This window comes from Trachypithecus francoisi, unplaced genomic scaffold (assembly GCF_009764315.1).
Source record: "Trachypithecus francoisi isolate TF-2019V2 unplaced genomic scaffold, Tfra_2.0 Contig00090, whole genome shotgun sequence".
Lineage (NCBI taxonomy): Eukaryota > Metazoa > Chordata > Mammalia > Primates > Cercopithecidae > Trachypithecus > Trachypithecus francoisi.
Genome location: NW_022680471.1, coordinates 158116 through 173470, shown reverse-complemented (window position 1 = coordinate 173470; position 15355 = coordinate 158116). Strand labels below are relative to the sequence as shown.

General features: G+C 45.7%; 1 protein-coding gene across 7 annotated transcripts in view; it reads right to left on the bottom strand.

The window, feature by feature from the left end:
- The window catches only part of TRAPPC10 (trafficking protein particle complex 10), a 99898-nt gene that overhangs the window by 65265 nt on the left and 19278 nt on the right, over positions 1–15355 (bottom strand). For 4 of the 7 annotated variants that reach the window (XM_033227677.1, XM_033227942.1, XM_033227410.1 and 1 more), the window contains exons 2-3: positions 15243–15324; positions 8159–8294 (exon numbers count right to left, since the gene is read on the bottom strand). In XM_033227677.1, coding sequence (XP_033083568.1) covers positions 8159–8294; positions 15243–15324 — 218 coding nt within the window. Of the gene's footprint in view, positions 1–8158; positions 8295–12103; positions 12789–15242; positions 15325–15355 lie in introns of those variants that run through there. The other 3 variants (XM_033227502.1, XM_033228030.1, XM_033227764.1) reach the window with 2 other exon arrangements.

Below are 15355 nucleotides of genomic sequence, written 5' to 3'. Positions count from 1 at the left end.
GCACTTTAGGGAGTCCCAGGCAGGCGGCTCACCTGCGGTCAGGAGTTCGAGAATGTCCTGGCCAACGTGGCAGAAACCCCATCTCTATTAAAAATACAAAAAGTTAGACAGGCACGGTGGCGGATGCCTGTAATCCCAGCCACTTGGGAGGCTGAGGCAGGAGAATCAATTGAACCCAAGAGGCGGAGGTTGCAGTGAGCTGAGATGGCACCACTGCACTCCAGCCTGGGCAACAAGCGAAACTCCGTCTCAAAAAAAAAAAAAAAAAAAAGACATTTTTCTATTTTAATCTCTGCAACGCATAACCGACTGCTTAAGACAAAAACAGTAACAATGTACTACGGGGTTTTAACACATATAGAAAATGTATGATGACAATAACAAAGGCTGGGAGGGAGAAAACAGAAGTCAATGATACAAAGCTCTTCTATCATGCATTAAGTAATATAATTAATATTACCTGAAGGAAGAATTATGGTAAGTTACAGATGTACTCTATAAATCCTAAAGCACCTACTCAACATAACAAAGAGTTTTACTTTTAAATCTAAAATCCTAACTACTATCAACTTACTCCTTTTTTTAAATAGATGATAATCATGATTTAGAAAAAAGGCTCTCTATTAGAATGTGATTTTTAGGAAAAAAAAGTCTCATTCAAAATGGCCACAAAAGCTAAAGCTAACAATAAAAATGTAAAACTTTTATGAAAAATAAGGGCAGAAAAAAGTCATAAATAATGGAAAAACATACATAGCACATTCCCTGATTCAAGAAGACTCATGATTAAAATTATTCTCAAATGCGTAACTTATTCAAGGCAATCCCAATCAAAATGCCACCACCCTTCTCTTTTTCAACTGATATTCCAGTTATCTACTGCTAAGTAACAGGCCATTCTAAGCTGTAGTGGTGTGAAGCTTTCTTTTGCTCATGGATACACAACCTCGAGAGGATTTGCTGGGGACCAAGGTCTCTGCTCCACCTGGTGTCGGCGGCATGTTGAGGCTGGAGCTAAAACACACAGCGGGACTCAGCTGGGGCAGGCTGAACACCTGGGGCAGGCTGAACACTTACGAGTGGCCTTCCCATAGGGCTGCTTGGTTTCATCACAGCATGGCGGCTGGGATCTAAGAATAAGCATCCCGAGAGAATCCAGCAGAAGGCACGTTCTCTTTTGCGACTTTCTCTCAAGTATCACAGTGTTGCTTCTGCCACACTGTGAGTCTGGGTGAGGCCCACCCAGATTCAACTGGAGGAAACACAGGCCCAGCCTTTCAACAGAGGAAAGTCACTGTCACATAGAGAGGAGCATGTGGGATGGGTATACTGCTACAGCCATCTTCAGAAAATAAATGTGGACACTCAACATGTGGAAGGGAAAATGTAGACAGCCGCAGGTTTATTTTAAAAGAAAGCTGGCCGGGCGCGGTGGCTCAAGCCTGTAATCCCAGCACTTGGGAGGCCGAGACGGGCGGATCACGAGGTCAGGAGATCGAGACCATCCTGGCTAACAGGGTGAAACCCCGTCTCTACTAAAAAATACAGAAAACTAGCCGGGCGAGGTGGCGGGCGCCTGTAGTCCCAGCTACTCGGGAGGCTGAGGCAGGAGAATGGCGTAAATCTGGGAGGCGGAGCTTGCAGTGAGCTGAGATCTGGTCACTGCACTCCAGCCTGGGCGATAGAGCGAGACTCCGTCTCAAAAAAAAAAAAAACAACAAAAAAGAAAGCTATTGATACATATTATAAAAGTATAATAGGCCGAGAGTGGTGGCTTGGGCCTGCAATCCCAGCACTTCGGGATGCTGAGGCGGGTGGATCACGAGGTCAGGAGTTTGAGACCAGCCTGGCCAATATGGTGAAACGCCGTCTCCACTAATAATATAAAAATTAGCTGGGGGTGGTGGCGGGCGCCTGTAGTCACAGCTACTCGGGAGACTGGGACAGAAGAATCGCTTGACCCCCAGAGGTAAAGGCTGCAGTGAGCCAAGATCGAGCCACTGTACTCCAGCCTGGGAAAAGGGCAAGACTCCATCTCAAAAAAAAAAAAAAAAAAAAAAAAGCATAATAATTAAAAGTCTGAGCCAGGCGCGGTGGCTCAAGCCTGTAATCCCAGCACTTTGGGAGGCTGAGACGGGCGGATCACGAGGTCAGGAGATCGAGACCATCCTGGCTAACACGGTGAAACCCCGTCTCTACTAAAAATACAAAAAACTAGCCGGGCGAGGTGGCGGGCGCCTGTAGTCCCAGCTACTCCGGAGGCTGAGGCAGGAGAATGGCGTAAACCCGGGAGGCGGAGCTTGCAGTGAGCTGAGATCTGGCCACTGCACTTCAGCCCGGGTGACAGAGCAAGACCCCGTCTCAAAAAAAATAAAAAAATAAAAAAAAATAAAAGTCTGATTCTAGCACAGGATAGACAATGATCAATAGAACCGAAGTGTCCAGAATATTGTGCATACAGGATGTTGGTGTAAAATAAAGGTGACATTCCCAGTAAGCGGAGAAAAGACACACTATTATGAAACGGTGTTAGGCCAATTTGCTATGCATTCAGACAGTAAAACTAGACCTTCAACCCCCACAGCTCCTAATTATATATAAATAATTTGAAGTTATACAGGTCCCAATATAAGACATAAATTACAAAAGTATTAAAAGAAAATACAGAAAATTAGCTCCCTTCAGACACACAAGGCCTCCCTAAGCAAGATACACTACCCAGAAGCCATTCTGTAAATGACATATGTCACTCCATAAAAATTGTAAGTTTTAAACACCTAAGCACCAAATAATACATCAACCATCTACACAAAACAGAAACTACAGGAGATGCAAGAGAAACAGAAACACACCACTAACAGAAGACTTTACAATACCACTGTCAGTTAAAGATAGGTCAAATGGACAAAATTTAAGACTAACAGAAGACTTTACCAAACCACTGTCAGTTAAAGATAGGTCAAATGGACAATATAAATTTAAAATATAAATGACCTAAACAACACAAGCAGTAAGACAGGTCTTACGGACATTTAACATTACAATCTGGGGCCGGGCGCGGTGGCTCAAGCATGTAATCCCAGCACTTTGGGAGGCCGAGACGGGCGGATCACGAGGTCAGGAGATCGAGACCATCCTGGCTAACACGGTGAAACCCCGTCTCTACTAAAAAAATACAAAAATTAGCCGGGCGAGATGGCGGCGCCTGAAGTCCTAGCTACTCGGGAGGCTGAGGCGAGAGAATGGCGTAAACCCAGGAGGCGGAGCTTGCAGTGAGCTGAGATCCGGCCACTGCACTCCAGCCTGGGCGACAGAGTGAGACTCCATCTCAAAAAAAAAAAAAAAAAAACATTATAATCTGGAAACAGAAAATACATTCTCAAACACACATGAAATGTCCAAAAAACCTGATCATTTATTAGGTCACACAATAGTCAAATTCATAAAATTTTAAAAATAAGTTTTGTAAAGCAAAAATATAAACACTTTTTGACAATGCAATAAAGCTAGAAATTTCTAAACAAAAAATTGTTTATCTCTTTTTTTTCTGTAAACTAAAAAGCTTTCTGTTAAACAACGATTTAATGAAAGGGGAAATTCAAGTCAAAAATAGAGAATTTCTGAAAAATAATGATAAAACAATGGGATATATTTAAAGTAGTAACCAGAGAAAAATTCCTAACTTTAAAGACATATATCAATAAAAATTTAAGAATGAAAATAAATGCATTTCAAACTCCCAGAAACTAGAAAATGAACAATGTAAACCATGAGAAAACAAAAAGAAGGAAATAATAAAAATGAAAGTAGAAACTGAATAGAAAACAGACTAACGGTAAATCAGATGAATACATTAAAATCCTAGTTCTCTGGAGGGGAAAAAAAAATCAAACTAGCGGCCGGGCGCGGTGGCTCAAGCCTGTACTCCCAGCACTTTGGGAGGCCGAGACAGGTGGATCATGAGGTCAGGAGATCGAGACCATCCTGGCTAATACGGTGAAACCCCGTCTCTACTAAAAAAAAAAAAAAAAAGAAAAAACTAGCTGGGCGAGGTGGCAGGCGCCTGTAGTCCCAGCTACTCGGGAGGCTGAGGCAGGAGAATGGCGTGAACCCGGGAGGTGGAGCTTGCAGTGAGCTGAGTTCCGGCCACTGCACTCCAGCCTGGGCGACAGAGCGAGACTCTGTCTCAAAAAAAAAAAAAAAAAATCAAACTAGCTAATTTAATCAAGGAAGAAAGAGAGAAAGCACAAACATACAAAATAAGAAATAATGATGGGGGCCAGGTGCCGTGGTTCATGCCTGTAATTCCAGCACTTTGGGAGATCACCTGACGTCAGGAGTTTGAGACCAGCCTGGTCAACATGCTGAAACCACATCCCTACTAAAAATACAAAAATGAGCCGGGCGTGGTGGCGGGCACCTGTAACCTCAGCTACTGGGAGGCTGAGGTAAAAGAATCACTTGGACCTGGGAGGCAGAAGTTGCAGTGAGTCAAGCAGACGCCACTGCACTCCAGCCTGGGTGACAGAGCGAGAGTCCATCTCATAAAAATAATAATAAATAATGATGGGAAAATAACTACTGACAGCACGTTTTTAAAGTCTAAAAAGCTGGGCATGATGGCTCACACCTATAATCCCAGAACTTTGAGAGGCTGAGGCAGGCAGATCACCTGAGGTCAGGAGTTTGAGACCAGCCTGACCAACATGGAGAAGCCCCGTCTCTAAACTACAAAATTAGCGGGGCACAGTGGCGCGCCTGTAGTCCCAGCTACTCGGGAGGCGGAGGCAGCAGAACCGCTTGAACCCAAGGGGCGGAGGTTGCCGTGAGCCGGGATCACACCACTGCACTCCAGCCTGGGCAAGCAGAGCAAAATTCCATCTCAGGAAAAAAAAAAAAAGTAAAGGAAGACCACTTCATATACCTCAATGAAAATAAATTTTACAACCTAACTGAAATATGTAATTTCCAAGAAAATATAGTTTATCAAAATTAGCAAATGGCTGAAACAGACCAATTTTCATCAAAGAGATACAAAAAAGTATCTGGCCCAGCTAGTTTCCCAAAATTCCATCAAACCTTACAGACCAAGCAGCTCCAGTGCTACATAAATTACTTCAGAAACAGAAAGTAAAAACTTCCAAATTCTTTTAATGAATTACGTAGAACATCAATACCTAAACCTCATAAAAAGAGCATAAAACAAAAGTTATCGATCAACCACTTGTGAATTATAGATGCAAAGACTCCTAAATAAAATTGAAGCAATAGACTCCAATACCACATTAAGAAAATAATACTATGACTAAGTGGGATTTATACCAGGAATGCAAATATAGTTCAGTATTGAACTACAGTGGCTGGGCGCAGTGCCTCACATCTGTAGTCCCATCACTTCAGGGGACTGAGGCTGGAGGATCACTTGGGGCCAGGAGTTTGAGATCAGCCTGGGCAACATGGTAAGATCTCGCCTCTACTAAAAATACCAAAAAAAATTTTAAAAGCCAGGCGTGGTCCCAGCTACTTGGGAGGCTGAGGTGGGAGGATGGCGTCAGCCTAGAGGGGCGGAGGCTGCAGTGAACCAAGATCACACCACTGCACTCCAGCCTGGGTGACAGAGCAAGACCCTCTAAGGCACCATGGCTCACATCTGCAATCCCAGAGCTTTGGGAGGTGGAGGCAGGTGGATCCCTTGAACCCAGGAATTCAAGACCAGCCTGTCCAACATGGCAAAACCCTCTCTCTACAAAAAATACAAAAAAACTAGCTGGGCATGGTGGCACACGCCTGTAGTCTCAACTACTCAAGAGGCTGAAGTAGGAGAATCACTTGAGCCCAGGAGGTTGAGGCTGCAGTGACCTGAGTGACAGAACAAGGCCCTGTCTTAAAAGAAGAGAGAGAATTTTTTAAAATCGCTAATAAAGTGTATAACACAGAAGTAGACTTGCACAAACGGAAAGGCAGCCCTTGCTCTTGAGTATGTCTCAACATGATCAAGATGTTAGTTCTGCACATGGGAATCTATAAACTTATTTTGATCACAACAAAAATACCTAAATTAAACATGCAAGAGTAACTATGAAAACCCTGAAAAGGATGAAGCTGAGGGAGACGTTCATAAACACTATGATACATACTGTCCAAAAGGAACAGTTTAGTTGCAAGCAAATTTGGAGCTGTTCTCAGTAGGTTTGTTCCTAGTTGTGGCGTGGGTGTAGCAATTCTGAAACTATCTTATGCACGTTGTAGCACTGAGCAAATACAGAAATGTGTTGATGTTGGTGAGAGCAGAAATAAATGAGAGGCAAGAAAGAGCCCTCCAGGTTATAAAATTGGACGCATCAGTATCCGTTCATGATTTCATTTTTTTTCTTTTGAGACAGAGTCTTACTCTCCCAGGCTGGAGTGAAGTGGCGCGATCTCGGCTCACTGCAACCTCTACCTCCCGGGTTCAAGCAATTCTCCTGCTTCAGCCTCCTGAGTAGCTGGGACTACAGGCACGTGCCACCACGCCCGGCTAATTTTTGTATTTTTAGTAGAGATGGGGTTTCACCATCTTGGCAAGGCTGGTCTCAAACTGCTGACCTTGTGATCCACCCGCCCTAGCCTCCCAAAGTGCGGGGATTACAAGCGTGAGCCACCGCACCCGGCCCAGTTCATGATTTCTAAGGCACATCCCTATCAGCTCTGTCTGCTAAAAGGGTGGAGTAGCAGCAACGCCCCCACAGCAGCAAGCACACCTGCTGCCAGAGGAACCAGGGCTCTGTGGAGACGCGGCTGATTCCAGCACAAGGGCAATGAGCTCCCAGAACCTAAAACATCTTGGCATGCCACAAATGATTAGAAAGTGCTCAAAAGAACACAGGTGCCAGTCTGAAGTGACTCTTGATGGCTAAATCTGGGACAACCTGAGCATCAGTAAAGGTGACTTGACTCTTAACCACTGCCTGAACAGAAGGCCCTGCAGACGCTCCCCAGCCTAGGGGATATGGGCTGACAGAGGTGGGTAGAAAGGTCAGCACCCTTAGTCAAGACTGGCTCAGGAAAGAACTGCCACTGGGTGAGGGGCGGGACACTCAGGTGGTCTCACAGCAGCTCCCCAGAGATAGATCACACCAGGGAGACACCGGACAACTCCTGGAAGGAGTGATCAAATCCAACATTACAACCAGGGGCTATGGAGAGAAGAGCTGGCACAGCAGGCCAGGGACAGCGTCCTTCTCGGGCACGCCAGGCAGAGGCGGCCTATGGAGCAGCCCGGTGAAAACCCTGGGCACAGAGTCTTGGGCAGGCTTCCCCGGTGGAAAACACCTCACGTGTGTCCTCACTCACTGCTGGGGAACCAAGCCCCGTCCATGTGGAGCCCCTGGGAAAGGAGGCAGAGCAAAGTCAGCAGAGAAAGGGTGTATGAGGTGAAGTCTGAGGAAACCAGGTGCAGACTTACAGTTTCTGTCTCATTAACAACTACCACTGTGCCTCAGGTTTAGGCTACGATGTCACAGTGTGTAATCATCTATGTACTTTCTATGCTGCTAAATCTTGCTTTACTCGAGTCACAATACACAGGAAGAAATGCCTCACAGAATTTTCTGTTAGTTCACAACAGAAGTGTGTCAAGAATGAGAAGGTTCTTTCTGGATTCATGAATACACAACTAGACAACACAAGTGAAAGCTGTGGCGGCCACAGGGCTGAGGCCCACTCATTCCACGGAGAGTCACAGGGCGCCTCCTGCCCAGGCACGGCCACAGGGAGGAAGGGCACGGTCCTGGCCTCAGTGGGGTCACAAACAAGCAGAAGAAACAACAGATGACCAAGGACAACGGAGCCATGATGGGAATACGGGGGTCATGAAAACAAAGCTGAAAGTCATGATCAAACACAGCTCAGACTAAGGCTGGCAGCCATGGGGCACAGTGAGACAGCTCACAAGACTGGAGACAAGGGCACACAACCGCGCTTGGGGCCACGGTGAGCACAGCACGGCAGATGAGGGCGCAAACACGCAACAGCAAGCCCCACACTTGGCCAAGGAATGAAGGGGCAACAGAGCATGTTAAAAGGTGAATTTGAAAAATGACAGCTGCCTCAACAAAGCCTAGACTCATACATTTCAACCCTATCCCACCGCGCGCCCTCCTCCCTCACTGGTACTCACACAGCACTCTGTCCAGTAAATATGGAGGAAGGGAAACGTGAGCAGAGCTTTGTTTCCTTCTTTGGGCAGCAGCTCCTCTTTGAATTGAACAAAGTTAGACTCTAGGTGAATCATCTTCGGAGCCCGGCCATAGGACCTGTAAACAATTGTTTGAAGTCACTGAGAAAACAACTCAACAACATTCATCAGAAGAGGGGAAATAGAACAACAAACAATGTAATCATAGCCACGAGTTCAGACCACATATATTAACCCCAAATCATAACTGTACTATTCTGCTCAAACACATTCTATGAATTATTTTAAACACAGTTCACATGTACAGGTCAAAGCTCCATTCCCACAAAATCTTTCATTTTCCTCAAGGATACAGGCACAGTGGTACATTCTTCCTCGCGCTGCATTTAACCAGGGCCGCTACAGATTCAACAGCGGGCTTCAGCCTAACGGAATCTATCATTACATCACCATGAAAGAAGAAAAGTGTGTCCCAAATGTCCAAAGTGCAGTTTTAACTTATGAAAGTTTTAGGGTTGCATTCGTATTTTTGGAACAACTTGTATTTTATCCAAGAAACAAAGTTATTTGGTAAAAAGATAAGAGATTCTTGTTTGCAGAGCACAAATAAAATAGCAGTACAAATCTCTATTTTAGTCTCAACCCAAGAAGAAGGAACCCATCAAGAAATCCCACACATAGGGCCAGGCGCGGTGGCTCAAGCCTGTAATCCCAGCACTTTGGGAGGCCGAGACGGGTGGATCACGAGGTCAGGAGATCGAGACCCTCCTGGCTAACACGGTGAAACCCCGTCTCTACTAAAAAATACAAAAAACTAGCTGGGCGAGGTGGCAGGCGCCTGTAGTCCCAGCTCCTCGGAAGGCTGAGGCAGGAGAATGGCATAAACTCGGGAGGCGGAGCTTGCAGTGAGCTGAGATCCGGCCACTGCACTCCAGCCTGGACAACAGAGCGAGACTCCGTCTCAAAAAAAAAAAAAAAATTCCACACGCCCCCTGCATCTCATCCAAGGCTCTCGGTGACGGCCCAACAATGCTTCTAACAGTGAACCACACTGCATGGATCTCTGTGCCGTGCCTGTACTTCTCGCTTCTAGCAGCTGCATCTCTTCTGAATGTTACAGCTGAATTTTGTTTCTCATCCAATCTAAGGATTCTGTGTTTCATAACTTAAAACCAACCATCATTAACATGACTATGCTGATGCTCAAGTATGTGCATTTTCTATTTGCCGGCTCTATTTTTCCTTGTCCTTTGGGAGATTAATCAAGTTTTCTTTTTCCATCTTTTCTCTCTGCTGGTTTGAAAGTCTTATCATCTATTTCTATTTTACCGTTGGTTACATTTTAATTCTTAGTATGTAACTAAAGGTTTCACTACAAAGAGTAAAGTTAAAGTCTACCCCCCTTCTCTCTACTCTCCTTAACACGTATCTGAAATTTTAGATTTTTAATTGTTTTAAAAAGTGACACCTTAACTTCAGCAAAACACGTCATGTTGCTGGCAGACGCTGCTATCACCCTGGATCCCTGGGTTCATTTGCCTTCATATTGGGATGCATCCTTTAATTATTCAGAGGGTGGCAAGGCTTCTGATCTTATAGATGTCTGAAAAAATATATATATATATTTTTTTTTTGAGACAGAGTCTCGCTCTGTCGCCCAGGCTGGAGTGCAGTGGCCGGATCTCAGCTCACTGCAAGCTCCGCCTCCTGGGTTTACGCCATTCTTCTGCCTCAGCCTCCCCAGTAGCTGGGACTACAGGCGCCCGCCACCTCGCCCGGCTAGTTTTTCATATTTTTTAGTAGAGACGGGGTTTCACCGTGTTAGCCAGGATGGTTTCGATCTCCTGACCTCGTGATCCACCCGTCTTGGCCTCCCAAAGTGCTGGGATTACAGGCTTGAGCCACCGCGCCCGGCCCTGAAAATATTTTTATTCACTTCAGTGCACCTATCTCCATAGCATGACAAGCAATAAACATGTTATCTGAATGGGACTCTGGGGTAGACACGAATGGTTTTCTGCACACAGAAGTGATGGAGCGGAACTCCTGGCCATCCTGGGCCCCACACGGCCACCTGGAGGCCTAGAGGAAAAACCTCTCAGCACCTGTGGCTCACGCAAGGCCCTCAAGGTGGAAAGCTGTGACACAGTCTTCCCTCTTGACAACACTGTGAATGATAAAGAATTCTAGGGTCTGGGGTACTTTCCCTCAGGACTGTGGGGAGGCTGCTCGTAAATGTTTTTTGTTTTTTGTTGTTTTTTTTTTTGTTTTTTTTTTTGAAACGGAGTCTCGCTCAGTCGCCCAGGCTGGAGTGCAGTGATGCGATCTTGGCTCACTGCAAGCTCCACCTCCCGGGTTCATGCCATCCTCCTGTCTCAGCCTCCCAAGTAGCTGGGACTACAGGCGCCCGTTGTCGTAAACGTATTTTATGTTGCGTTGTAAGTGCATACTTGGTTCTTCTTCCATTTCTCTCTGATGCCCTGGCATGATTTTCTGTTTGCTTTGTTTTCTTCATTCTGCTTGACATTCACTAGGCTCCTGCAGTATCCCGACTCCCTTCTGGGAGAATCTTGACAGCCATTCTTCAAATGTTACCTGTCCTCTGTTCCTTCCACTTTCCTTCTGAAAAGCCCCTCAGGTGGATCCTGGAGCTCCTGGATTTATCCTCTGGAGCCAGCTTTTTCTCCATGCTCTCCTGCTCCTGCTTTTCGCAATGGTATCCGGAGTCTCTAAGCTCAGTTCTTCCAGCACACTGATTTGATTTTCAGCTACACAGCTGTTCAGTGCATCTGGGAAACTCTACTTCAATTGTTTTCATTTCCTAGATCCAATCAATTAATTTCACATTTCTACTTTTTATCAAAGTAATTATTTTATTTTCTTTTATTTTATTTTTTGAGCCAGAGTTTCGCTCTTGTCACCCAGGCTGGAGTGCAATGGCGTGATCTCAGCTCACTGCAATCTCCTCATCCCACGATCAAGCAATTCTCCTGCCTCAGCCTCCGGGTAGTTGGGATTACAGACGTGTGCCACCATGCCTGGCTAACTTTGTATTTTTAGAAGAGACAGGGTTTCACTATGTTGGCCAGGCTAGTCCTATTTTTTTTTTTTTTTTTGAGACGGAGTCTTGCTCTGTCGCCCGGTCTGGAGTGCAGTGGCCGGATCTCAGCTCACTGCAAGCTCCGCCTCCCGGGTGTACGCCATTCTCCTGCCTCAGCCTCCCGAGTAGCTGGGACCACAGGCGCCCGCCACCTCGCCCGGCTAGTTTTTCATATTTTTAGTAGAGACGGGGTTTCACCGTGTTAGCCAGGATGGTCTCGATCTCCTGACCTCGTGATCCGCCCGTCTCGGCCTCCCAAAGTGCTGGGATTACAGGCTTGAGCCACCGCGCCCGGCCGGCCAGGCTAGTCTTAAACGCCTAACCTCAGGTGATCTACCCACCTTGGCCTCCCAAAGTGCTGGGATTATAGGTATGAGCCACTGTGCTGGGCTGAGATAAATACTTCAATACAAAGAGTACTGAAAAGCTTTTCTCTCTCTCCCTCTCTTCCCCTTCACCGCCCACCAATACACACACATCCATGTCTTGGTTTATTTCCCGCTGCTGTAACAGAATATCACAGGTTGGGTAAATTACAAGCAACAGAAGGTTATTGCGCTCACAGTTCTGGAGGCTGCGAAGTCCAAGATCAAGGTGCCAACATCTGGTGAGGGCCTTCTTGCTATGTCAAAACATGGCAGAGGGCATCACATGGTGACAGGGCAAGAGCCAGAGAGCCAAAGAGAGCTCATTTTGATAACAAAGCCACCCAGATGATAAGGAGCCCACTCCCGTGACAGCAACATTAATCCACTCACGAGGGCAGAAATTAAGTTTCTACGGCAAGAATCTTTGGGGGAGACATTCAAACTACAGCAAGTACCTACCCCATCCTTCTCAACCTGCCTTCCTGCATGAGGAAGGCTGTTGTCACAAACTACCACAAACCTGGAGGCTTAGCTTACTCTTGCATATTTCATGAGGCCCAAAAGTTGAAATCAAGGTGTGGGTGGGCTTGGTTCCCTCTGGCTGCAGCGGGAGGTTGCTTGCCTCTCTCCCAGCTTCTGGTGGCTGCTGGCATCCTCAGCATTCTTTGGCTCATGGCCGCATCACTCTAATCTCTACCTCCATCTTCACAAGGTCTTCTCCCCCTGTGTCTTCTTTTCTGCCTCTTATAAGGACACTTGTCATTGGATTTAGGGTCTACCCTAATTGAAAATGATCTCACATTGAAGTCCTTATCTTAACTATATCTGCGAAGACCCTTATTCCAATAAAGACACATCCTGAGGTTTCAGGTGGACGTATCTTCCCTAAGGTAACACATTCTTTCCTAAATTTCAAGGTCGTTTCTGAAAAATGTAGTCTTTTCCCTGGGCCATATAATTTTCCTGAGATAAGTTCTTTATTCTCTTGCTCAGGAAGCATGGATCCGGCTGCAGGGTTCCCAGAGCAGAACTGTGCCCTGTTCAGAACCTAGGCCAGCTGGTTTTACAACGGCCCTTCTCCCTTGCCTTCTGCAGTGCCTCAGATCCAACGGTCTGGAGCTCTTCTGTTCACAGAAAGGCTTTCCAGGTTCCTGAGGGGTGGAGGGGTGGGTAATGACAGCAATCACTTCACTACAAACAGGAGTGGGGACCCTGAGTCTAAGTGTCCCTGTCCACACCTCTGCCAACTCCCAACCCCAGCCCTGCTTTCGCCCAGGCCTTCCAAGATCTGGCACTTTGTCCCTTGTCAGAAATTCCCCCCCTCTCAAGGAGCCACAAGACACAAACTTCCTCAGCTTTCTCTCCCAATTCCTCCACCTGTTGCTCTTTCTCCCAAAAACATAGCCATATCCCCCTGCCTCCGCTGCCTCCTCCTTTCTCTGTCTTTATGCACGTCCGCCTTTTGAGTTCTTTATGTAGGGTTATTTGTTTAGCATTTGTTTGGTCAATTTTTTTTTTAGTCCATTTATTTGTTTAGTATTTATGTAGTCCATTTAGTGGAGCTTCAGAAAGGGGAAGCGATGAATACAAATATTAAATCTACGCAGTTTCTTTTTATTTGTTTATTTTTGAGCCAGAGTCTTGCTCTGTCACCCAGGCTGGAGGGCAGTGGTGCAATCTTAGCTCTCTGTAGCCTCCAGCTCCTGGGCTCAAGTGATCCTCTCACCTCAGCCTCCCAAGTGGCTAGGACTACAGGTGTGCACCACCATGTCCAGCTAATCTTATTGTTTCTTCTTTACAGAGACAGGGTTTCACTATGTTGCTCAGGCTGGTCTTGAACTCCTGGGCTCAAGCGATCCTCCCACTCGATCCTCCTAAAGCGTTTGGATGACAGGCATGGGCCACCACCGGGCCTATATAATTTCTCTATTTAATTTTTCTCTCAAAATTATCTTGTTTCATGGACACACTTTTTTTTCCCTTTATCTATCAGAATGCCCTTACAGATTACTCCATTTGCTAAACTATTTTCTCTCTTTCACAGCACTGGGCCTCCTCACATGTTAAGCAGTTTTTCTCTTGCACTCGGTACACTCTTTCTATTAAATATTAGCAACTAAATGCATATCTTGTGAGACACTACAATCAGCACAGAAATTAGACTGTATTCACCTGGTAAGTCATCTCCAGAAAGCCACCTTAATCCCTCATGTTACTAAGGCACAAACTGGTGGTCAGAAAGGAATAATGCTGTGAGAATCAGAATTACATAAACACAAATAACAGGAAATTCTATATACCCTGGTTAAAATTAGATTACCTATGTTACAAGATAAAATCCAAACATTTTTTACAAATAACATCTGGTCTTACCAGAAATAAGTTTTCCAAAAAGAGGATTCCCAGCCAGTGATTTCCTATGAGTATGTCACCAGATGACTAACTATAAACATGCGACAGAGCCTGTGATGGCTGATCTAACCTCGTTCCTAAGTTTTAAACACCATCTTTCTGTTTACCTTCTTGTCCTTAAGGAAAACGCACAGGCGTGCCAGGGTAGAGGGAGGGTCTTGTAGGACAGCTGATACAGCCCAGTTCTTCTTCTTCTTTTTTTTTTTTTTTTGAGACGGAGTTTCGCTCTGTTGCCCAGGCTGGAGTGCAGTAGCACAATCTCAGCTCACTGCAAGCCCCGCCTCCTGGGTTCACACCATTCTCCTGCCTCAGCCTCCCGAGTAGCTGGGACTACAGGTGCCCACCACAACGCCCGGCTAATTTTTTGTATTTTTAGTAGAGACGGGGTTTTACCGTGTTAGCCAGGATGGTCTCGATCTCCTGACCTCGTGATCCGCCCACCTCGGCCTCCCAAAGTGCTGGCACTACAGGCATGAGCCACCGCGCCCAGCCTCTTCTGCTTTAAAGTAGAGTCTAAGTGAGGACATGTCGCCTTTGCAAAATGCCTGTGCCTTTAAGACGTTCTGGTTAACCATGAAGAATCGCACATCATTCCTATAAAAGTGAGTCTTTAACTCAAAAAAATTGTCTTGTTTCTACTTTCCAATGTCTCGTTAAGAAAACCATTGTAGTCTGGGCACGGTGGCTCATGCCTATAATCCCAGCACCTTGGGAGGCTGAGGAGGGCGGGTCAGTTGAGGTCCGGAGTTCGACACCAGTCCAGCCAACATGGCAAAACCTGTCTCTACTAAAAATACAAAAATTAGCCAGGTATGGTAGCGCACACCTGTAATCCCAGCTACTCGGGAGGCTGAGGCAGGAGAATTGCTTGAACCCGGGAGGCGGAGGTTGCAGTGAGCCAAGATCGTGCTACTGCACTCCAGCCTGGGCAACAGAACAAGACTCTGTCTCAAAAAAAAAAAAAAAAAAAGAAAGAAAGAAAGAAAGAAAAAAGAAAACCATCGTATTCCATAAAGAATAAGACCCATAGATTATATGAGGTCACTGTTTCTTTAGAACTGAGGCTTTTAACTTGTGCTACTTCACTTGTTCACATAAATGTTTAAACAACATACACTTATTTAAAAACATGTACTTCATTTTAAAAAATGAAGAGAGGGATACAGTCAAAAAATACACAACATACCTTCTCCATTCCATCGGTTCTCTTGGAAGCTGCTGAGAGAGCGTTGGATAAACAGAGGTAAATAAATTCTGATCTCCAGCACCTATGAAGGGAAAAAAGAAATTCAGTTACCA